This window comes from Haliaeetus albicilla, chromosome 20, assembly GCF_947461875.1.
Source record: "Haliaeetus albicilla chromosome 20, bHalAlb1.1, whole genome shotgun sequence".
Taxonomy (NCBI): Eukaryota; Metazoa; Chordata; class Aves; order Accipitriformes; family Accipitridae; genus Haliaeetus; species Haliaeetus albicilla.
The window spans coordinates 11,137,938-11,162,646 of record NC_091502.1 but is presented as its reverse complement, the minus strand read 5'-3'; the positions used below and the strand labels follow the sequence as shown (position 1 = coordinate 11,162,646).

Here is a 24,709-nt window from a genome sequence, read left to right as displayed (position 1 = left end):
AAGACAACATAGGGCTTCCTCACTTGTATTAATGCCATTTCTGCACCCTTTGCACACAAATTTTAGACTAAGTAGCTTGTATCTCCTTTTATTTAAAGCCACTTCTAAGTAATATGGAAGTTCATTTCAGTCAAAAAAAAAAACCCGGAAAACCCACCCTGATCATTTGCGTTACTTAAATTGCTAAAAATTACCCTATATATCAATCTGAGCTAGGTGGATCCAATAAAAAAGATACCAATTTAAATAAGTACTTTACAATGGCAAACTTATAACTTTTCAGCAGACTAAATCAAATTTAGCATGGGAGCAGCAAACTGATACACAAAGGATATACAAATACAAGGTCCAAGGATAATTAAAGAACCCCTCTTACTGCAGTTTTCATACATGCTAAGTGCATTCTTGGTTATAATCTAACATTCAGATGTTCTCCAGCTGAAAAAAGAAAGAAAGAAAAAAAGTAAGATTCTCTGTATTTTGAAAGTGACTGAAAAAAAAGAGACCTGAGAAGGATTCAGTTGCTTGGTGTTTTATTTCACAAAAGAAAGAACATCTCAGCAAATGTGCAGTATCATACTTTCCACATATCAGCAGAGCCCAGGCAGCAGCAAAATGTTACTGATCTCTATGCTTTATTGGATGTTAGAAGGGAAAAATAGTAAATTGAGGATAATGTTCAGCTATAAATATTGTCAAATATATCCCTGGTTTCAGTCTGGTTTAATTAAAATAGATCTCATGCTGCCTCCTGTTGGTCACCTACAAACAGAAACACCTAAAATTAGACTCCACATTACGAACTGCAGACAGCACAATTCTATAGCCTATACCTTACCTACTACTAATCAGAGGAGGTATACAGCTTTCTTCATGGAGTAATACCAGAAATAAATCTGACCCAGTAAATCTACTCCATTTTGTGACTATAATGAATTTTTAACAGCAGTAAACTGACTTACTACAAATGTATTTAGAATATAGAAAATAAATTCATTAGTACATAAATAATAGAGTAATCATCAGGTCTGTGCAAACATGATCAATATAAACACCTGAATAATTGATATTTATTATAACAACTAAACCAGTATGATAACATTACCAAAGTGCCATAATGTTTTGATAGCATTCTTTAAAAATTAAGATTATCCAATATAGTCATTACTGGATATTACAATCCCACATACAATATATATTATCTTTATGTATATTATACTGGTCATGCTTATAATGTGTTCTGTGACATAGAATACTATTAGAAATGTTTTGGTTACATCATTTAAGTGCAAGTAGTAGATTATAACTTCACATGCAAGCTGTATGTTTTAAACATCTTACTATATTTCAGTGAGAACGTAGGTAATCATTAATCTAGTCATTGACTACTTTTAGAGAAAGGTACTTTTTCATAAAGTACTGTGAGCTTTGAAAAGTCAGAAAAAATATAGAAAAACTCGCTCTGCACTAATTTTGTGAGTTTTTAAAAATTGCATAACAGCTGTGTAAAGCAGACTGAAAAATCTTATTTGATCCAGACCTACAGCAGTTATTCATGCAAGTAATCCATATTCTTCGGAGTAGTGTAGTTGACTTCGCTGAGATTTCTTACATCATTAGTAATTAATCACAGGATTTGGAACATAGGCCCTCAATTCTATCGTAAAGCCTTGTTTTTAACCATGACTTTCTAACACAGCTTCTTCTGCACTCAATTCTGCTATTGGATTTAACTCTCTGTATGTGGAATTGTGGCAAATGACCTTTTTTTCCTCTGTGAGAGTTGTAATACAGGCTTACCTACATAACTGAAGAAAATTAGTACTATTTCACAGTAACTTCTCTCTAAGCAATGGTATAAAGTAACTGACACTACTACATTATTTCCTGATCACTGAGCAAGAGAGCTCAACTCCATTTGAAATCCATGAATGGTTTGTCAAACTGGGAACTGACATTAGTTCCTGTGCAAATGTAGCATAGAATATTAAAGAAGCATGTCTATTTTCCAAATTAAGCTTCATTCAGTTTTCACCATATATGCTAATAATGAGTAACTTACCACACTATGTCATTGCTCTGTCTGTTGTTATGTGCCAGAGGCTTATACGTACAGCAAGTAGCTGGATGGAAGACTGCCAAAAAAAAATTTGCTGTAAGGAAAAACTTAGAGGAAAGAGCATCACCTGAATTACTTACTCACTTGCTGTTTATATGACCCAGCAATTTGGTCATGACAGTGGCAATTAAAAAAACTTTGCAATTCTCTAGTCTATTCCAATTTGCATAGCTATTTATACCCATGTACTATGGGCATAATATGTTACTTTTCTCATTGCATAAATTGCATACTCCTATTACTCCGGTATAGAAACAACACAAAAACACAAGCAAAGGAGAATTGGGCCTCATAGTCTGATGAAGTGACAAGTTGCAATAGCTAATGGTTAATGAAGTCTCTATGCTACCTTGAGTAGCTGTATTAATGCTAAAACTACTGTTCTCCTATATGTCTGTTTTTCTCCTACTGTTTCAATAAGCAGGAATAGTATATCTCTCCTAAACTATTCAATACATCTGCTTTGCAGTAACAAAAAGTAGTTGTGTTCCAATAGAAAAATGCTTGGATTTCAGTGTGGTGATTGTAAGGTTACCTAGCTAAGTGTAGTTATAATACAATTTGGAGACTCACTATGAAAAGAGCAAAATAAACGTAGAAGTTGCCTGAAATACTGTAATAACAAGCTATTTACTTCTACAGAACTGACACGCATTTTAATACAAATAAATTATTGAGTGGGAGGGTTCCACTCTATTAATATGTTCTCCAAATGTGCGTAATTTTCATATACCTCCTTATGAAAATATTTATGATGAATGTTATCTAAACTTATAAAGGTATCTGATAACAAATTAGAGAGACAATCACAGAATTGGAACTTTCCATTGTTTACTGTTTAAAACAGAAGTGTGTTGCTAGGCGATATTAAGCTTTAAGCATTAATGTTGAGCTTGAGTTTTGCAAAAAGTACATGCAGTAGTGATGTGATAATGAACTTACCACGGTCATCTCAAGCCATATGAAAGATGTTTTAGACGCCTCACTAAATTTTGTTCATTTTAAACTGCTTGGAAAAGATGTGCTTAGGTGTTTAGAACCATTCTGTCTGGCAGAAGATAAGCTTACTGCTTAAACAATAATTATATGGAACATAAAGGCTCCCAATATCTTATTCAAATAGCTGGTAGGAAAGAAAATTCTCAGGCTGTGGAAGACTACAAATGAATTTATGAAACCTAGCTAATTTTTTCAGTGTCGTCCCGTCAGACACAGGTCCCGCTTTGTATGCATGAGATCAAATTTACTTCACAGTGTATGCCTAGACTAATATTAATACTAAAAGTCCATTACAGTTTTAACATTATAATAGATGACTACTGAAAGTTTATCAAGCAATATATTGTGTAGTGTTTACCATGTAAGATTTTAACACTTAAAATTACAATGAAGTACAAGATAAAGTGTTTTAACTCATTTAAACCACTATAGAAGTTAAAAAAAGTATTTCTTTTACCTCAGAAATACTCTTTACTTTGACTTTACATATGGGGATTTATTTTTGTAACTTTGTATTTGATGTATGACAAGATACGAACTTTTCCCCTAGTTAACCGAAGCAACAACTAAAATTTATTTTACAGCTTGCTGCTGTAAGCAGCCTAGTGGCCGCTTAGTAGGTAGCACTGGAGACTTCAGAGATGGAAGACTTCTGTTAGAAAACACCCTAAAGTGTTTTTTCTTTAGTTAACAGCATGACTGCAGCAAAGATAACCACATGAATCATCCATCCTGTAGAAATCTTGCCCACCCTGCAATGTTAGCAAAGTTTATCATGCCACAGTTAATGGGATGAAAACAGAAAGTACAGCTACTACTAAGGCACAAGGATGGAGAAAAACTGGTAAAACTGAAGAGCTGAAGTAAGATGACAGGAATTCTCAGTCTCTTCAAGTTAGATACGTGGTTTTAATGCTGTGAAGGTCACTTTGGCTCTTGCCCTTGCTAAGGTCATTCTAATAAGACAAAGCTGACAATTAATTCCTCTTACAGGTTTATGAATATAAAAAACCTAAATAAAACAACACTAATGTAAACTTCTTTTAAACTTCAGTTACATAGGGAAAACAGTATCACACTCAGTTTTCTCACTCAGCAATTTGTCTACTGGGACAACTGTGAATATTACAGAAATAATGGCACATATTACACAATGAATTCCTCATGATTATGCTTTTTTGAAAAGTAATATTTTGAAAATTATTCAGATAATTACAGAGAACACTTGCATATAAAATGAAGTAATACTTTCTAGATAATGAGTAGCATGAATGAGAATTTAATGGAGTCTTCCAAAAGCAATTCTACAGCATACAATTTAAACTGAAGATTTAAACAAAACAGTACATATTTTTCCATCTGTAAATTAATACCTAAAAAGCTGTTCTAAAACTTGTGCATTTAAATAGATTCTTTTGACTTGGGAGTTTCAAAATTCTCCAGAGCAAATTGTCAGTACAGATGACCAGGGATCCCTATATTTATTAAACTGAATGACCTGACAGTAAAACTCAGTTAAGGCTCTTGGCATTGGTGAAACTTCTTCCCACTCAGACCTACTGCTATGGTAGACTTGAACTTCATCTGTGATTTCTTCTGGAGCATAATCACCACCTAATATATAAATTTTGTCTTCTGTCCCAACTGCCCCTGCATTAAAGCCAGCACATTCAAAAGATCCTTCCCCTTTCCAAACACAGGTTTCTGGGCAAAAACTGTAGACCTTGTAGGTGGAGAGATCACATATGTACAATGTACAGTTCACTGGAACGGCTTTGATGAGAGTTGCATGGAAAAACTGCCCAAATTCTGCTACAAGCTCAGACCACTGATCAGTCATAGCATTATACTTAAAGAAACAGTCAAGAGATGGATTAAAGGCATCAGTAATCTCAACTTCTGAGCCAAGGACGTAAATTATATTCTGACATGCGCTTGCTTCTGGATAGTAGATACCTCTTGGTAATTGGCTTACAGATTTCCAATCTTTGGAAAGAGGATTATAGGATTCTACATCCAAAAGACTTCGGGTCTCTTGAGCTCCTCTGGTCTTTCCACCTATTACAAACAGCTGATTTAAGGTTACAACAGATGTGTGCATTGTCCTTGGTTTTTTCATAGCTGACACTATGGAGAATTCATTGCTGACTGGACAGTAGCACCAGGTTTGGTCAGTGGCATCATGGAATGGTTCAGCAATGTGAAGCCTGACAGTCCTATAACAATTCCCTTTGCATCCTCCAGTTATAAATATTTTTTCTCCATAGCTAGATAAACTTGACCCTGGAAGATCAATCATGTGCGTATGTGGTAGTTCTTTCCATTTATCTGTTTTGATGTTGTAGCAGAATGTATGTCTGTTTTCTCCATCTTCATCAGTTTTATGAACAAATATATATTTTTCTGTTGTTGAAGGACGTGCATCTGGAAACAGTCCACTAAAGTTTTGCACACTTTTAACTGCATCATTGATTATTATTGAGCAATTAGCACTCTTAAGTAAGTGTTCTTCAGAATGTAGAAAGTCCTGCAAAGTCTTTTCAGGTAACTGGTGTAGTCTCACTTTTCTAATCAAATTAGGCAGGTATTTCTGTCGTGTTTCTAAGTTGTGTTTGGTCCACTGAAGGACAGCTTTCAACACTGATTCTTCCTCAGGGACATCTAGTTCATCAGCCTCAAGACATTTTTGTAGTATCTCAAAATTCATCTCCAGAAAATCACTTGATCTGAGCAGCAAGGAAAAGTGGTGCTGTACAAAATCGAGTGCATGATCAAATAAGCGGACAGAACCGTAACTTTCTGATAGAGAAAGCAACTGTAAGCAATTCACAAGATCAATACTTTTTATTAAAAAGTCACTGCAAGCTTTGGAAAGGAGTGAAACTTGAAGAAATGACGACAGTTGGAAGAGCATTTCCACATTATCATTTGTTATCTCTGTTTTTCCTGTGTAAGCATAATCAAGAAAAGCTTTCACTGCCTTGGGTGATAGATTACTAATAGTAACATTGCCATCATCTCGTTCTTTCATATTAACTTCAAACATGGCTCTGTGAATAAAATATAGAAGATAAACACACAGATTAAAGATCTAGCAAACAGCAGAAGACACTGATGTGAGAGGAAGGAGACAATCGGGCATATAAGGTGGGCAGGCTGTAGAGGTCTAAAATGTGGAGGTTCTCATAAGTAATAATGCATTTGCTTGATATGGTTGAGGAAAAAAGGAGTGGTGATAAGAACATATTCACAGTGATGGCTGATAAAAATGATAGCAGCACCTGTGTTTTGTATGGATTTTCAAAGAGAGCGATGAATTCTGCAGCTCTCAATGTGAGAGAAAATGTGAAATTGTTCGGGGCAGCAACAGTTTCAACAGTTTGAGAAAGAAAGGCAGATTTAAAAAATATACAGTAAAAAAGCCCCATGATTTAGGTCATGCAGTGTGGGTGAATATAGAAAATTAAGCAAAAAAAGGCCTTCCAAATTGCAGGCTGAGCAAATGGCAGGATGGATGATGGGTGCATTCCTCAGTAATAAAAGTAGGTGAGGGGTGAAAGAGGAAAAAAAAAATGAGGAAACTTAGTTTTTGCTTTAGAGGTGTCAAATAGATGTATAGGTACAGGCAGATGTCAGAAAAAATGAGGTTTTGACATATGATTGCATGACAATGAAACTTGTGCAGAAAGTAGATTGTGACTGAATACAAAGACGATGGTTGAAGTCATGGAACAAACTTGATGAGTAGATTTGTGTAAATTTTATTACAACTTGGACTACTTTATTACTAAATATGTAATAACATTTAACTATTTCATACAATCTAACATAGCAAGATAAAATAATTGAAATTTTTCAAGCCGATAAGTGCTGGCAACAGAATAGTGCTGCAACATCACTTGTCCTACCCTCCCAGAGCCTAAGCATCAGCAACATTGTGATAGCAATGGCTTCTGAATTTGACAAAAGATAATGGTGGAGAAAGATTTAGATAAATCATCAAATACTAAATATATAATCTAGATTATTAATATATCATAGGTAGTTCCTATTAAAAAAGAGTATTATATCATAGTTCAGCTATACAATTAGTATCTGTATAGTATGTGATTTTTAAAATCCCATATTTTATGAAGCCAAAGAGAAAAAAAAAATATCACTGTGTATAGCATACATTTTGGGAAGTTAACATCAGGTAAAGCAGGAACTTGTCTGACCTCCTCAACAAGAACATAAAATTACAATAAGACACTTAAGTCCCAAAGACCTTTTTGCATACTAAATGACAATCCTTAGAAGCCTTTCCTCACTAACCCAACACCTATGATACAAATCCCTAAATTACAGAGTAAAATAGGAACTGAACAATAGTAGTAGAAGGAGAGCAATCTAGGCAAAGGCTTTGATTGTGAAAGCTAACAAGTAGGGAGCAAAATGTTGCTGAATCTTGGGTTTGCACAATGAAACCAAAACTAAGAGAAGTCCAAAGGCCAAGGAAGACAAAAGGTGTTTCATTTTAAAATTTATCTAGTGGACCTAGGTACTTTTTATTCCTTGAAGGCAATAAATGGGCCTTGCATTCCAGGACAACTTATGAATTTGATGGCTGCTCTTATCAACTATTACATGCAGGGAGAGGTCTCTCCTGGCAAATTTTAACCTGAAGAGCCTGTAAGTTGTGAAAAGGACAGATACGTTACCATGTGCTTAGCTTCCAGTGGTAATTTTTAGAATTAGTTATTTCATCTTAATATTCCTTTCTACCAAAGCATCTCTGTGCTGTCAAGCAGTAAACACTTGAAATGCAAGTAGTTCTGTGTGTCAGAGAAAAAACAAATCTGCTGCTACACTGGAGAAATAGCTTATTTCATCTGCATTTCTTCCTTTTACAGTAGTCCTAAGAACATGTCTAGCCTCTATCCTCTGTCATATATGGCAGACTCCCACAGACTGTGGGATGCTCCAGGCCATGTGAAAGTAACACTTGTCACCTATGCATGGGCAACTGAATCAAGGTCATTAACTCATTTCCAGGAGCTCATTTTTTCATTGTTGGAGCATCTTAGCTCTCTGTTTTAGTAAAAAGTGTATTTTGAAACAGACTTTTAGCATGGAATTGTGAGTTTGGACCTTACTAATAAAAAGGTTAGCAAGGTTCTTCATAAATTAATATCCTGTATGTGAATGATCTGTCTGCCCCTTAAGAATCCATAGCTTTAAGCACCAGAAGGAAGACCACAGATCCATTTCATGCTGAAAGGCTGAAATCTGTAGTTTGTAAAAAAATATAAGTTAATATCAATACCTCTGAAGGCACTCCACTAACCACTCATCTTACACAAAATCCAGTCCTGTTCCAAAACCATGTACAATTTATCCACAGTTGCTCAATGCAAGATGTATTTGTAATCAACCTGTTATGTTTCACAATACAAATGTGTCAAAGTACATTGACTGTTGCATACAAAGTCAAACAATACCCTTGCAGACCTTCAAGTACAGATACGGGCAACGGGCAGTCTTAAGGACACACAACTTGTGTCAGTTCTGCCTAACAGCAGAACCATGCACTTATGGTTTGACATTTGTATTTCAGAGTATAGAATGCTGTCTGAAACTCAAATTCATAGAGTCCTCATGTCACTTTGGAAATACAAACAGATGTATTTGGGGTATGGTTAGGCACCTAACACTGTAGTTTTGTTTTGGTTCTTTTTTTTGCTATCCTTAATAAGATGTTTGAATGCTTTGCTCAAAACTCTGCAGACATACGTAAGTTGTGACAATTTATTTTTTAATTTTTGTAATTATATTCCTTCCCTCCCTCCCACAGAACTTACAATCCATTTCCTGCAAACTCATGCCAAAATTAGGTTTACCTGAAAAAATCACTGCACGCTGCCAGTACACAACGATGACAAGGAATTATTTCATCTTTCACAAGAATTTTAAAGTCAAAAAATATATTTTGTTCTCTGAACTTTTGTAGTACTTTTAGAATTTGTTGTCCATGACCTTCAGCCACTAAGGAATTGATTTTATTTTCAGGAACAGAAATTCCATTGCAAATAGGTCTGCTAATGTAATCCCGTTGATTGGCCATGGTTTCTTCAATCTATTCCTGAAACTGAAATGGAAAAATAAGTAATTGATTCTACAATCTTATTATTAAAAATAAATAAATAAATAAAATCAATATACCATAAAACAAACAAAAAAATCCCCAGCATTGAATTTGGTTTGTAAGTCCTATGCAGTTATAAATTTGTGTTGTGACTTTTACACTGAATTTTGTTTGATAATAATACTTCTACTTTGCAAAATATATACATATAGCATACTTTGAAAAGTAAAATATCTGAAATATATCAAAGAACAACTCTACAAATAGTACCCACCTGTATGAATTTTTTCAGTAAAGTCCACAGGAAGCACACCAAGGAGTGTGTTAAAATTTTTAATGGTCATTCAAGAGAAAAGACTAGTCCTAGGCTTACCCTAAAAAAAACCCCCAAGCTCTTAAAATTTTGTGTAAAATGAAGATGGAAAAGGAAAACTTTGTTACATATTTTTAGATTCCAAAAGGCTCACCTGTATACTACAAACCCGCAAACTCAAAGCAGACCAGTGGTCTTTCTACAGCTTACAGTGGAAGGGAGATAAAGGCTCCTAGACTACTTTCTAAGTGGATTCCCATTAGGCATTCTGGAGTAAAATAACAGAATACAAACAAACACCGACAGCCTGGCCTAATCACAGGATTGCTAGGGCTTACCAAATAGGGTCATTTAGAGATGGTTTGGTGACAGTGCAACTTTGAGTGTTTAGTCGATACTGATTTTATCTTGTACCTCTAGTCTTGCTTAGGAAGCTGTATGTTTGCTTACAGCATATGCTGCACACTGTGAGCTTCATTTACAGTGGCGTAAATTAACTGGCTTCAGAACTGATTTAAATTGAAGACAGTGCAATCTCCCTTTCAGCAGCCAAGTTCTTCTGGTGAAAATCCCTATACTGAAGTGCATTGTTTGTATGGTATGTTGGTCTTCACTATTTTTTACAATATTTTACTCCACTTTGCCAACATGAAGAAACTTTAAACTTGAACATATTTTATTTACACCTATTTAAAGAGCTATTTATACTGCTACAGATGCATAAAGTGCCCTTACTGCAAATTTGAGTCAAGCTTGCCTATTTTAAAGCTTAAGGAAACATTCCAGTGTTTTGCTATTGCAGGATTTTGCTTCCACAATTCCAATTAAAATTAGCAACAGATAATGGCCCACCTGAATTGACAAAGAAGGGGATAAAAATTCCAAGCCAAACCCGGAAACCAGAAAAATATTGGTTTTGGTTTTTAATTTCATAAAAAGGCTTATCGTGACAACGTGATACATTCAGAGAAACTAAGCCATCAGGCAGTCTTCTTCATAGAAGGTACTTTCATAGCAGACTGATCTATACTTTATCTAGTCAGGTAGCTCCAACCACAAATAGACCTCCATGTCTCCTGGAATAGAAGAGATCCATTGATCTTGCTGCCAGCACTGGCACCCTTGGAGCAGGCATCTTCTCCTTCCCATGGCCAGACAATCTCACGTATTCACTCTTTCCATTCTAAGCCTGAGGAACTAGGAAGATACAGAAGAACAAGACCACCATTTATTCTGATAATGTATGGCCTCATAAACTTCCATAAATCATAAAGCTTTTTTATATGTCAGAATTCTCTAGCGTACCCTTTTCTTATGAATTTAAAAGCCTGTTCCTCAAAAGACTGAATCTTCAAAAGCAGAGTTGTGTCACTAAAATTAGTTTCCTACATTTGAATGAAACTTTAAAAAAAAAGTAAGTGAATTCCAAGCATGGAATCTTTACATGGCATCATGTAAAGTAACACTTCTAAAGGGAATGTAAACCTTTTCACAAAATTCTGGAATTCATAATAGATAGTAGACGTCTTTCTCCTTTTACATGTAATTTCTATAGCGAGCTCCAATGTACATCTTGCTTTCTGTAGGTAAAGTTACCAATTTTGGTAACAATCAACTTTGTATAATGAACACAGAAACATCTAATGTCATCAAGTCCATCTCTGCTATTTTAGGCAAAGACATCATGTAATCACTTTCATAAAAGCAATTTATGTTTCAGAAAGTTTTCTTTTACCGCCACTATTTCCACAGAAGGACTATCCCGGTACATTGGTGCCAAGACTGCAAACCTTCTTTTAATTACACAATCAATTTATTAATGCTTATATATATTTGTTCTTCTGTCAAAATTGTCATTTGACTTAATTTTCCTTTGTATATTTATTCACTCTTACAATTATCAAGACTGTTGATATCCTCTCTCAATTTTTATTAGAATGAACAATTGTCAAACTTTCCAAGGTCCATTTATATGACTTAATTTGTTTTATCCTTATTATTTCTTGCAGTTTCTCCCACTCCAGTTTGATCTCATATTTCTTTCACTGATATCAGATTTGTTGTACAGCATTATGGTTAAGATCTCATCAGTGTCTCACTACTCCAATTTGTAGGTCATCCAGTGCATCCTAATCCTAATCTGTAATAGCAGTGTCTCCTGATTTTTTATTAAAAGCAAATTTCAGCAGTGTACCTCTAACGTTTTTGTGTATCATTAATGAAGATACTAATGAATACTGTGCTATGGCTTAGCCTAATTCATCCTCCCCTCCACTCCATTAAAAAAAAAAATTAAAAAATTCAACTCTCATCTCCCTTGTAGCCAATTCTTGCTTTATTTGATAATTTTGGTACTAATCTACCAGTTTACTGGATCTGTTGACGAGTCTGTTCGAGCCCTCCAAAATATATTAACAATTCAGCTAAACCTTGGTATGTTAAACAAAGCCAACTAGCATTTATAATTATTTCATGCATTCTTCTACAAAGCCATATGAATTAATTGATAGTTATATTTATAAATATTTGATCAAGTTACTGACAAAAGGGTAGAAAACATAGTGAGTGCAGACATATGTTGCGTAGGTCTGGAGTTCAGGAAAGCTGGGCAACGACCCTCCTTATATTTGCTCCATTTACTCCCACAGGATTCCAATTACAAAGTCTGTCTTTATGTGGATTACCAAGAACCAAATTCCAGTAGATGGTTCATTAGATTCAGGATCTCCTACTTTTGTTTCTTAACATGCCGCTGTGTGTGACACAGCTTCTTATCATGGCAGGCAAAGGCTATATACTCAAGCCCTCTTCCATCATCTGACCCACCAGGTACTTGTCACACAACCAGCCTTCCAGCATCTCCTGTAACATGATGCATCAGACCCTGAGTACTGGCGTTATGTGACTGGGTATTGCCTGCAGTGAGATCAAATGTGTTCTCTGATGTGACCAAATTCAAGCTACCCTACCACTTGATGAAACTTCTCTGCTCACATACTGAATGTTTACACATCTTACACTGACAAATGCCTGGTTAGCTATTAGCCTGGTTTTCTAAAAAAAAAAACCCCTCCAAAACCAAACCCCCTTAAAGTGGGCTTTTACTAATCATGTGACATAATACATAAATTGTAGTTCTTTGGTGTGGTGTGCTAGCTTTGTGGAATTATCACCTACCACCCATCTTTGCACAAACATGAAATAAATAGCTCTGTGTGTAAGATTGGCTTATTGCACGCTGGGTATTGAACCCCAGTTGTGGGACAACAGTTTCTGGTGACCCAGACGGGATGGCCATTTTAAGCCTTGCCCAGATTGTCCTGCTGCTCCGGACAGGAGATGGGACCAGGAGGGACTCCAGCACGCACCGACATTTTGATTGGGGAATCCACCAGTTCCTCTCTACAGAGAGATGACAGGCACCTCAATGGTGCAATGCCAATACAAGATATTTAAAGGGAGGCAAGGGACAATGGAGGTAAGTAGCTGCTTTCAAAAACACTCTGAATTGCTCTGTGTAAGATGCACCAAGAAGGGCCCGCAGCAGGAGCTTAAAAGGCTTCTTACTCTGACAGGGGGATTGGAAAAAGGTATATGTAGCTGTGGGTTAAGAAATTTCTCCTGGGAAATAATAATACGTGTAATATGGGTGCGGCTGCCTCTACCAAAGTATCCCTGTGTACTCCCTTAGGATGAATCCTGAAAAATTGGAGAAAGTTCAGAGGAGATCCCCTGAAGAAAGATAAATTAAAACCTTATTGTGCCCAAAGGTGGCTCATGTATGAACTGGAGGATGGAGAAAAATGGCCAGAGAATGGATTATTGAATTATAATACTATTTTACAATTAATGTTGTTTTGTAGAAGGATGGATAAATGGGATGAAGTTGTGTATGTTGATTTGGTTTTCGTTTTAAGACGTAATCATGAAACCCATAAAAATGTACATTGTTGATGGATGATGCTGATGGAATGTATGTATTAGCAGAAAGTGCTAATGGAAAGGGAAAGAAAAAGAATTGTAAAAATTGTGAAATTGGAAAAGAATGTAAAGGGAAGTGTGCTAAGGATGCTGGGGAGGCTGAAGGTGTGAAGATGTTGGTCCCAAAGGGGAATCCAGTAAATGTAGAGTGAAGGGATGAGAAAAGGAAATCATGGGATAGCAGCGACAGTGAAGATGAAGACCAGGCCACATCCGGCTCAAGTGCACGGAGTGAGAAATTTAGCCCAATCTCAGGGAGAACGAGGGAACAGCATCCCATTATACAAGCTCCCTTGAGACAGGCAATAGGAGCGGAGGGACAGCCAGTATTTGTACATGGCCCGTTCACTACCTCAGATCTATTGAATTGGAAGCAATCAGTGGGGTCCTATTGAGAAAATGTGGAAGGAATGCCCACAGAAAGAAAAATTATTTGCTGAATCCTCAGGAAAAAGGGGGACCAGAGTCAGGTGTTGATCAGATTATGTTAGAGATACCTGATACCAAATGAAGTGGACTGGAGGAGAATACTGAGATTTCCCCAGCCAATCCCCTGGTTCCCGTAAAGTTGGGGAATGAAGTTACAGACTTCCTGGTAGACAGCGGGGCAACCCATTAGGTAGTACCTAGTTGTAAGGGGCCTTTAAATAAAATGTATATGCCAATTGTTGGGGTCACAGGAAAGCGAGCTCTTAAGCCGTTTTTAAAACCTATGGAATGTACAATCAGAAATACTACATTGACTCATGAATTTCTATATATGCCAGAATGCACCCTCCCATTGCTGGGACATGACCTATTGTGTAAATTGAAAGCGCAACTGACATTTTCTGGTAAGTCTATTCAGCTACACGTGCTTGAAGAGACAGCATGGAGGGCTCAATTGTGTCTAGTGACCGAAAAGAAACAGGAGGGGACTGGAATCTCAGAGGAAATTTTGGATGCTGTAATACCCCTGGTACGGGCTTCCAAGAAACCTGGACGAGCCAAAAACGCTACTCCAGTAAAAGTTGAATTAAAATCGGGAGCTCAACTGGTAAGGAAAAACCAATATCCTATGAAATTAGAGACCAGAGTGGGCTTAGAACCATTGATTAATACTTTTGTGTAGTATAGATTGTTGCGGAAATGTCAGTCAGAGTACAACACTCCCATCTTGCCAGTTAAGAAACCTCAAACTCAAGAGTATCAGTTGGTACAAGACATGAAAAAAATTAATAAAAGCACAGTTCATGTACATCCAGTTGTCCCAAATCCTTATACCTTGTCAGCAATTCCAGAAGATAGTGTGTATTATACAATGTTAGATCTAAAAAATGCCTTCTTTAGCATCCCCTTGGAAGAAGAAAGCCAGAAAATATTCACCTTTGAGTGGGAGAGTCCTACCACAGTGAGGAAAATACAACTCTGCTGGACCATGCTGCCACAAGGATTCAAAAATCACCCAACACTGTTTGGTAATGTACTTACCAAGGAATTGGAAAATTGGCAAGGTAAGAATCCTTCCATTGCTTTGCTGCAGTACATAGATGATATCCTACTTGGGGCAAAGACTGAACAACAATGTAAAATTGCAACTATGGATTTGCTGAATTTCTTGGGACTGGCTGGATATCGATTATCTCAGAAAAAGCCTCAAATAATACAGGCCACTGTAACTTACTTGGGATTAGAGATATCTCAGGGAAAGAGGAAACTAGGAGCAGAAAGAAGTGAAGCTATGTGTTGAATAGCTCCCCCTGCCCCTAAGAGACAACTATGAGGGTTCTTGGGAATGGCTGGATGGTGTAGACTCTGGATACCAAATTTCAGCATGATTGCCAAACCATTACATGCAGCTATGAAGGGGCCTGGGGAAACTTTGGAATGGACACAAGAGTGCTGGAAAGGATTTGATTCCATTAAAATTGAACTAATGAGAGTCCCTCCTCTGCGTCTGCCAGACTTAAGGAAACTCTTTACATTATATGTGCATGAGAGGGAACATGTAGCATTGGGAGTCCTGACTCAGACTCTGGGAGACTGGAAAAGACCAGTAGCTTCCTTCTCCAAGCAGTTAGACAAAGTAAGCAAAGGATGGCCTGCATGTTTGAGAGCTGTGGCTGCAGTGGTGGTGTTAGTTAAAGAAGCCCGGAAATTAACCTTGGGGCAGCCTGTCACAGTTTTTGTACCACATGCAGTGATAGCTGTACTTGAACAAAAGGGGCACCATTGGATCTCTCCTCGCAGGTTAGCCCAGTATCAGGTGGTGATCGAACCGGATGACATCACTTTAAAAATGTCTTCAACCTTAAATCCTGCCACTTTAATGCTGGTAGACAAGAAGGGAGAACTGGAACACAACTGCCTGCAAGTTATGGAACAGGTATACTCTAGCCATCCTGATTTGAAAGATGTACCTTTAATCAATCCAGAAACTGAACTTTTTACAGATGGAAGTAGCTTTATAATGAATGGAGAATGGAAAGCTGGGTATGCCATGGTAACCACCCAATACCTCTGTCAGAAAGCAGAAATCATAGCTCTAACTTGAGCTTTAAAGCTGTCCAAAGATAAAAAGGTAAACATATATAGACTCCAAATATGTGTTTGGAGTGGTCCATGCACATGGAGCCATTTGGAATGAGTGTGGATTGTTATCCTCTCAAGGAATCCCTATCAAATACGGGCCAGAGATTTTAAAACTGCTGAAAACTGTTTTAGGACCAAAAGAAATTGTGATTGTACATTGCAAAGCTTACCAGAAAGGACAAACCAAGACAATTAAAGGAAATCAAAAGGCAGATGAAACGGCTAAAAGAGTTGCAGAAAGAGGATCACTGACTGGGGCATTGATCCCACCAAGAGAAGTTCAATGGGAACCTCTGGAATATTCTGAAGATGATCAACTTGCTAAATATTTAGGAATGTACCAAGACAGAGGAAGGAAGGTTAGTGGGTAACTAAACATGGACAGGTATTGATCACCACCCCAATGGTAAGAAAAATATTAAAGAAAACCCATGATGAATCCCATATGGGAGCAGATGCTTTGGTTGCGAGCATTAAAAGATATGCTGCAGGACCAAAAATGCAAGAATTAGCCTATGTAATTGTATGACACTGTCAGCAGTGTTGCAAGAATAATCCAAAAATTCAAAGAAAGGGTCCTTCTGAAGAAGTGGGACAAGGCTGAACCCCAGGGGAATACTGGCAAATGGATTTTTCCGAACTACCAAAATGTAACCAGTTTAAGTACCTTTTGGTGTTGGTAGCTACTTTTTCTGGGTGGCCTGAAGCCTTCCCATGCCATACCAACAAATCTAGAGAAGTAGTTAGAATCCTGCTCAGAGCAGTAATTCCGAGATTCGGCATGCCAGAAGGGATGTCATCAGACAACAGGCCTCACTTTATAGCTGAAGTAGTTCAGGGGGTCGCCAAGTTTCTATAAATACAATGGGATCTACATATACCTTGGAGACCCCAATCAAGTGGGAAGGTAGAAAGGATGAACCAAACCCTAAAGAGCCAGATCTCAAAGCTGTGTCAGGAAACGCAAATGAAGTGGGCAGAAGTTCTACTTACAGCATTAATGAGAATTTGGGTCACTCCTAGAGTAACAGAAAAAGTGAGTCCTTTTGAAATACTGTATGGAAAACTGTATCCTGCAAACTCAATGCTGGGAAAAGGAGACCAAATGCACATAAAAGGAGAAGAAATGTTGGTTAATTATTTATTATCCCTGTCGCAGACTTTGTCTTCCTTACATAGGTACCTTAACCAGTGAGCTCCTTTACCTTTAGACTCACTGGTGCATGAATTCCAACCCAGAGATGAAGTTTTCATCTGTACCTGGAAAGATGAGCCTTTGAAAGAAAAGTGGAAAGGACCTTACCTGGTGCTACTTATCACTTATACTGCTGTATAAAAGTGAAAGGTATAGATTTGTGGATACACTATACCCACATGAAGAACGCTCCGCAGAAGGGATGGATCTCTGAAGAAACAGGATCACTGAAGCTGAAGCTCTCTCAATCCCAGTAAACTGTGGTTGGGACTTTAAAAGGGTCAGGTATTGAGTTAGACTGTATACAAGGCCTAGTATCTTTGTATTGCATTTGGATAACTATTTTCATACTTTTTCAGATATACAGATTTCTTTCAGAAAAGAAATGAAGGAGCTAAGGAGGGTGATACGCCTCTGTTGCCAATGGATAAAGCTAAAAAATGCCAGAGCGCTCTGTGGGGAACCAGGAAATCCATGGGAGCAGACTTGGCATTTTACTTTGATGCAAGAAACAGTACAAATGGCAAAAAAAGTCTAATTGTTGGATCCGTACTCATTTCCCCAAGTATTCTAACAAAGGTATTCCTTTAATAGGAATACCCCTCAATTTCTCTTTCCCAGAATTTGTAAAGCATGTGCAGAATAACAGTGACCAAACATCATACAATGACAAAATAGGACAAGAATGGAAAGTTCACAATTTACCAGGAAATTATTATCAATGTCTAGAGAGATGTAATTGTAACACAGACCGGCTGCTACCTTCGAAGAAGTAAAAGAACTTCTAATCCAGAGACCCACAGGATTTCACACCTTTGTGAGGTGGTTTATTCCCTGGTTAGGAGTTAGTGAATTAGAAAAAGCTATACTAAACATTTCAGCTACAATTGAGAAAATTGGAAACGAGACTTATGATGCTATTAAAGCTTTACAGGAAGAAGTATCAGAATTAGCCAAAATCACTTTGTAAGACAGGATGGCTCTCAATATGATGTTAACCTCTCAGGGAGGGGTACGCACAGTTCTAAATACTAGTTGCTGTGTATATGTGGATCAGAGTGGTAGAATTTCTACAGACCTAGAATAAATCTGGAGACAGACTAAAATGCTCCATGAGATACAAAAGGATGACACATCTTACGGATTTGAAGAAACATTTAAATGGTTGACTTCCTGGTTCCCCGATTTAAGTTTATGGGTAAAAAGGTTTTTGAGCTATATAATAGTTGCTTTAATAGCTTTTGTATGTATTTACGCACTAATATCTTGTGTTGTTAAATGTTGTTCTACTAATGGATCTAAGGTTTATGAGAAAATAATTTGAGGTGAGACTGATATAAGAGAAACCACACTGAGGTTCCTCTTTTACAGTCTCAAAGAGGGGAAACGTAGGCATATGTTTGAGTTCATGCCTAGACTGTGGCAATACTGCTTAATTTAGTGTTAAACATGATGCACTGTCCTTTAAGAAGGACCATTACTCAATAATTTCACTATGCAGGCCTGATTACTTTTTATCATACCTTACTAACAACTATGCCCTTGAAGAACTAGAAGACTGATAAAAAGGGAACATCCTGCCCCAGAAGGCACTGAAGGCCGAATGATTGACAAAGAAACATGAAGTCAGAAAAACTGCGGTAACTAGGGGAAAGGTAAAGGCTGCAGGGGGAGATCATGACCACCAACTCAATTCAAGACTGGAAAGACTTGCCCCCCCGCTTGCAAGGAGCATGCTTGGTAATTTACATAGCAAGTGAGCCTAATATAACTAACCAATAGTAGATGAGATGGTGACTACTAACCAATGAACGTAAATTTAGGCAGGTTTTTACTAATCATGTAACAGGATAAATATGTTGTAGTTCTTTGGTGTGGTGTTCTAGCTTTGTGGAATTATCATCTAGTACCCATCTTTGCGCAAACATGAAATAAATAAATATCTTGGTTCTGTGTGTAAGATTGGCTTACTGCACACCGGGTATTGAATGCTGCTTGTGGGAAAACATTAATATATTTGCCCTGTTTTTCTGCTTGAAAGTCACATCAGACAAGTGGCCTATTGGCCATTACGGTGAAATTTGATACCGACTGCAATGTTATTAAGGTTAACCCCACATAATACATGCTTGGGGAGATATATGCACCTCTCAAAGCTATCTGTACAGATCTCCAGTTGAGGGGCAAGGCATTCTGCACACCTGTTGGTTAAGTGGCAAGAAATGGCCAGCCTATGTATAGCCACAAAGCAGCTAGCAGTTGAACAGCAGGAGGATAGAGATAGTAAGCTGATTTTAGTCATTACAGTCCATGAACTAAGGGACCACCTGGGAGCACTGGAGGGTAAGAGCATTCTTATAGTTTGTCACAAAGTCCACTAATAAGGACCTAGACCTCATTAGTTCTGCTGTTCACAAGACCCCTCTGTTTTAACACTGTTCTTTTCCCAAGACAATAAGGGATGGAGCAGCCTAAAACATAATGAGCTCATTGACCCAGATGCCAGGTAAACACACTGAGAAGTCTGATAAGCCCATAGTCAAAATATGAGATATACACCCATTCCTATTATTAGTATCTATCTATTGGTTAAAAGCTACAATAAAATGTTTAATTGACCTTAATACTTGTACACCAAGCAAACAGCTGCCAAAAACACTCACTGAATTTCTAGAGGAATTCTTTTACTTCACCAATGCTAATGTTCCCTTTCCAAAGATAGTTATAAGACATAACGTATTTATATTTTCTTTTAGTTGGCACCATCAACAATCCTTCTTAGATGTACTTACAATTCTATATGTGGAAGAAGTTGAAATGTGTAATTTATTTGTTTATACTTACCCTTCAGAAAGTCCAGCTGCCCTTTTGAGTATCAGTTTTATAACCTGGATATTTGTTGAAGCCTAGATATTACACTAAGAGTCTGTAAACACAGCATACTGTTAAACTTAGATAGGAGTCCAAAAACATCCAGGACAGCCATTTGCAGAATATCTCAACAGACATACACTAAAATCATAACCACTGCAATATGCCTCCTAGAAACGGTGTTCACATCCATTCCACCAGACTTGAAACACCAAAGCAAACAGAACTGCAGAGTGAACTTTGAGCAGAGATGAACTTCTGTTTGTGCAGGGTCTACTGCAGTTTTCTTATGAAAGCACCGATCAGAACATACTTATATAAAGTACATATATTCATAAACACTTTTGATGAAAAGATTTCGCTAATCCAACAGTCAAATTAGCCTTAGGGGCTGTGACTGACAGATAAGATGGTTACAAAAGTTTGAATGTCCTAATGAAGTTGAGAATAGTATAAGATGTGCAATTAATTCTAAGTGAATAACAGAGGAATATTTATTAAACAAGGAAGGGCAAAGGCCTGTGTAATAAGAATGGAGCACAAACACCCAGATGAGAACACAGGGTACAGAATGACACTGGAGAAGACTTACACCAAACTATTTTGATCACTATAATATTAAGATAAAAATATATATACAGATATGGTTTTTTGTATATATTTGTATATATTCCCCTAGGGGAGCCTAGTGGATGTTGTTTTGTGAAAGTATTGAGCATACATAAGTATCGTGTATATGTAAGTTAGCACTTTGTCAGAAAAAGCGTGTTAGGGCCATGCCTGCCTGACAATAAACATGACCGAACCTTTGTAACAGGACTGAAGCCTGAGACTGTTCCCAGCATAACAGACACCAACCTTGCATGAGGCATGTACACATTCAGACAGTACAAATAACATTCTGTGTGTAGATGTTCTCTCCTCTACCAACAACAGCTGGCAAAAAGAGTCTAAACTCAACCTTTATTTGGTACTTTACTATTTACAAACAATTGTAAAACAATCTATCTGCTTTATCTCAGAGCACGATATAGCTGTGCTACAGCAGTCTCTCACCAATTATAAAAAAGAATATTCATTCTTAATACTTCTTAGCAGATATCTTACGAGAAATAAATTGTTCTTCAGGAGAACATTACCTTTGTCCATTAGCCTTCTCCCAACTTGGATAGTATGTCTTACTAGATAGCAGGATTTTAAAAAAGAGAAATCATAAATGCTGATATTTTACAGCATACTTTATGTACCTAGGAAGAAAGAATTAAGACCAACAAAGATAAAGAAATTGTATACATTTCTCTAGAGAAGTTTTAGCTCTTTTTTTCATACAAAATTTAACTGTACAGTTAATGTAAGTTTTGAAAAAGTCAAGGTCAGCATTTTAAAATCTAATATTAAAAAATAAGTATTATATTATTAAGTCTACGATATACCCATCCAGATGATTTGCTATTTTCACTCCTTATCTATTCAAAAGGGGAGAAATTAATAACTTGTTAACAATTTTTAAAGACATCACTCCCCACTACACATCTAATTTAAGAGCATCTAATTTATATTCAGCAAGATGAATATGAGCGGAACAGGTATCTAAAGGATTTGGTGACACTTCTAATTGCTGACTTAAAAGATAGGAGTGGATTGAAATGTAATTAAATTATAAATACTAAGTACAAAGTTCTGTACTTTTATTATTATTTTTGTATTATTGTTTTGATTGATGCTGACTGTCTAAGACTGAAACCAGACAGCAACAGAATTCCAGGTTCCTCTTTGGAAATCTCAATGCAACTGAGTCTCACAGCTTTTTCATAAATAACTGAGCTTCAAAGAAAATTAATATTCAGTCAATAATTTTTAGAAAATAAAAAAAGATGCATGTGACCTTCTGAGACATTTAATCCACAAAAGTGGCATTTATCAATAATACATGTTGAGACAGTATTCTAAGAAGAAAAGGTGACACAGAGACTTTAAAGCTTTGGGTTCTTTAGAAGTGATTGAAAAAAAACCAGCTTGGAAAGAAACCCCAGCATAGTTCCTATAGGAAGCAGTGAAATTGCACTGATTCCTGGAGGCTTTCCAAAAGTGGAAGATTCCCTCTCTGCAAGCAGTGATCTTTAATTGCATACCCTCTCACAAACAGATGAATCCATTAAGATAGAGAAAATAATCACTTAGAAGAACTTAAACTGACCAGATTCTACCATAAAGCTAAATTTCTCGAATACATGAAGTTCCTTTAGAAATTATTTTCTTAGGTAAAAAAGTTCAAGAACTCTAATTTTCATTTTCAGAAAAAAAAAAATCAGAATTAAAATGCCATGCTGTACTTCTAATTCTGGCAAAAATAATAACTGCAAATTCTGGAAGAAGAAATAACTGCTTTTACTGGGTTCTGTAGTCCGTCATTTCTGTATGTCATTAAAATATGTGTTTTTTTCAAAACACACATGCAATTTTAAGCATATTTATAGAATAATTTAGCATAGCTTATTATCATAGCATGTTTTACTTATAATAAAAATGTGGGTTTATATTGAACTTATTCATATTACATATTATACAGTGCATCTTGAATCTCAGTTTGCACTTACATGATACTTATTTTTTTAAAAAAATCAATAAATATGCTAGTGAAAAAAACTGCTGTATGTTTACATCTCTCTAAGTAGAATGCATTGACAAGTCAAACCTATTAATCAAACCTGAGGGGTTTTTTGGAACTAGGTAAGATCCATATTCCGTTAGAATTATCACATATCAGGAACTACATATAGATATGGCCACAATTTCCTCTTTAAAGTGTGCAGAATACAATGCCTGAAACGTAAGCCTCAGCTACAATTTGATATTGGTGAATAGCATTTTCCTGGGTTTTTTTTCTTACTGTGCTAAATCGTCCTCTGCTGTCAGTTAACTTTGTCTCTGTCTTTGGATAATACGTAAGGGAGTATTTGTGACATCCTTCCTTGACTAAATAATGAAAAAAAAATGGAAACCATATTTAAAAATAAGTGAATTACACTACGGATTCCTTGCTGAAACATTTTTTCCCCAAAATGTCACTTCTGTGTTTAAAATATTTTGCAAAGACCAACCTATACTGAGTTTTAACTGAGACTTCTTTAGGCAGAAAGACAGGAGTTCTTCTGGCCTGTGTAGAAACAGCACTTTTGCACATTAACAGGGAGCTGGGAATGCTAAACAACAACAACAAAAAAAGAAAGATTCTAAGAAATACCTGAAATAATATAATTTTCTGTATTTTTGCATGATTTGTACATGGTCAATACAGAATGGTTAAAGCATAAATACTTCTGAAGGCAAGCAACAGAAAGGAGGGTCATAAATTTTCAAACCGACCCTAAGTTTTTTAGCCATGCCTCAACTTCAAAACCAAATTCAAACAAAATTACTACCTTTTGATGATTTACAGATGGCCTATAACTGAGGGCACAGGGAATGCAGTTCAGACAACTACACAAAGAGCACCGAAGTCTTTTGTTTGGACATACTCTTTAGAAGTCAGACTCAAGCTAGGGTGATACAGTGCTTTGCATCCGAGGTGTGAACAACCGTCTCCTCTTCTCTAGTCAATGCAAAGCAGCAAGTGCAGGGAAGGCGCACAGGCCGCCCCCGCTGCTGCAGCTCCCGGCATGTGCCAGCTCTACAGCGGCCGGGACGCTCCTTCAGGAGCACGGACGTACGAACGGCAGCGACGGGGAGAGTCACCTGCCGTAAAGCCATAACGGTGCCACGGAGAACCCCCAGCGGACACTCTCCCCAACGCGGTAAACGCGGCCCGGTCTCGCACAAAGCCGGCGACAGCCAGAAGTTACAGGGAAATTACATTCTTTTTGCCATGGCCGCGGTTACCGGCCACCCCCAACCACGTCAGGCCCCGCAGCCCGTCGGCGCCAGCCTCAGAGACCGCGGCAGCCCCGTCAGCCCCGCCCCTCGCCCCACCCGCCGGCGGGAGGGTAGCTGTGTCAGCGCCGCTACGGAGCATGCCCACGCCGCCCGCGCATGCGCCCTGCGGCGCCGCCGTTCATTCTAAGGGAGGACTAATTCTGGCCGGATGGTGCAGAAGGCTTCCCCTCCTCTCGCAGCGCGGCCGCGGGGCCCGGCCACGGGATGTGGCGGTCTCCAGCGCTGTCACCTCTCCGCAACCGGCGAAGTGCTAGCCCCCCCTTAGCGCTCCCTCCGAACAGCGCGCACCCACCTGCAGCCAACACCAGCAGCTCGCCGACCAGTCTGGCCCACCCTCCGCAGGAGCAGCGCCAGCAGATTGGCTCCTTCCGGTGTCATTCTTCCGCTTCTTCTACTTGGAATGGTTCCCGCGGCCGTCAATCCTGACGAAAGCCCACCCATCCACCCGAGCGGGTTCCTCTCTGTGCTCGCTGACGACACCATGGGTGCAGTTCAGCCGCAGGCACCGCCTTTCCCCTGATAAGTCGATACCTGGCGCATTCCCCTGTCACTCACAGGGCACTTTGATGTCTGATTGGCTGCCGTTCCTCGACGGCGGGTCCC

At 37.8% G+C, this 24,709-nt stretch overlaps 1 protein-coding gene across 6 annotated transcripts; it reads right to left on the bottom strand.

Moving 5' to 3' along the window:
* Window positions 1-618: 618 nt before the first annotated feature.
* Window positions 619-24,685, bottom strand: KBTBD3 (kelch repeat and BTB domain containing 3). 6 transcript variants are annotated; one of them, XM_069808274.1, is made up of 5 exons: window positions 24,399-24,685; window positions 10,408-10,752; window positions 9,517-9,616; window positions 8,998-9,245; window positions 619-6,168 (listed from the first exon to the last, which is right to left on the bottom strand). In XM_069808274.1, exons 4-5 carry the CDS (start codon window positions 9,219-9,221, stop codon window positions 4,548-4,550), a joined length of 1,845 nt encoding a protein of 614 aa, XP_069664375.1. In that variant the 5' UTR covers window positions 9,222-9,245; window positions 9,517-9,616; window positions 10,408-10,752; window positions 24,399-24,685; the 3' UTR covers window positions 619-4,547. The 6 variants fall into 6 exon arrangements, with proteins under 6 accessions (XP_069664375.1, XP_069664376.1, XP_069664377.1 ...); XM_069808275.1 differs by lacking the exon at window positions 24,399-24,685 and adding an exon at window positions 21,313-24,069; XM_069808276.1 differs by lacking the exon at window positions 10,408-10,752.
* Window positions 24,686-24,709: the final 24 nt, after the last annotated feature.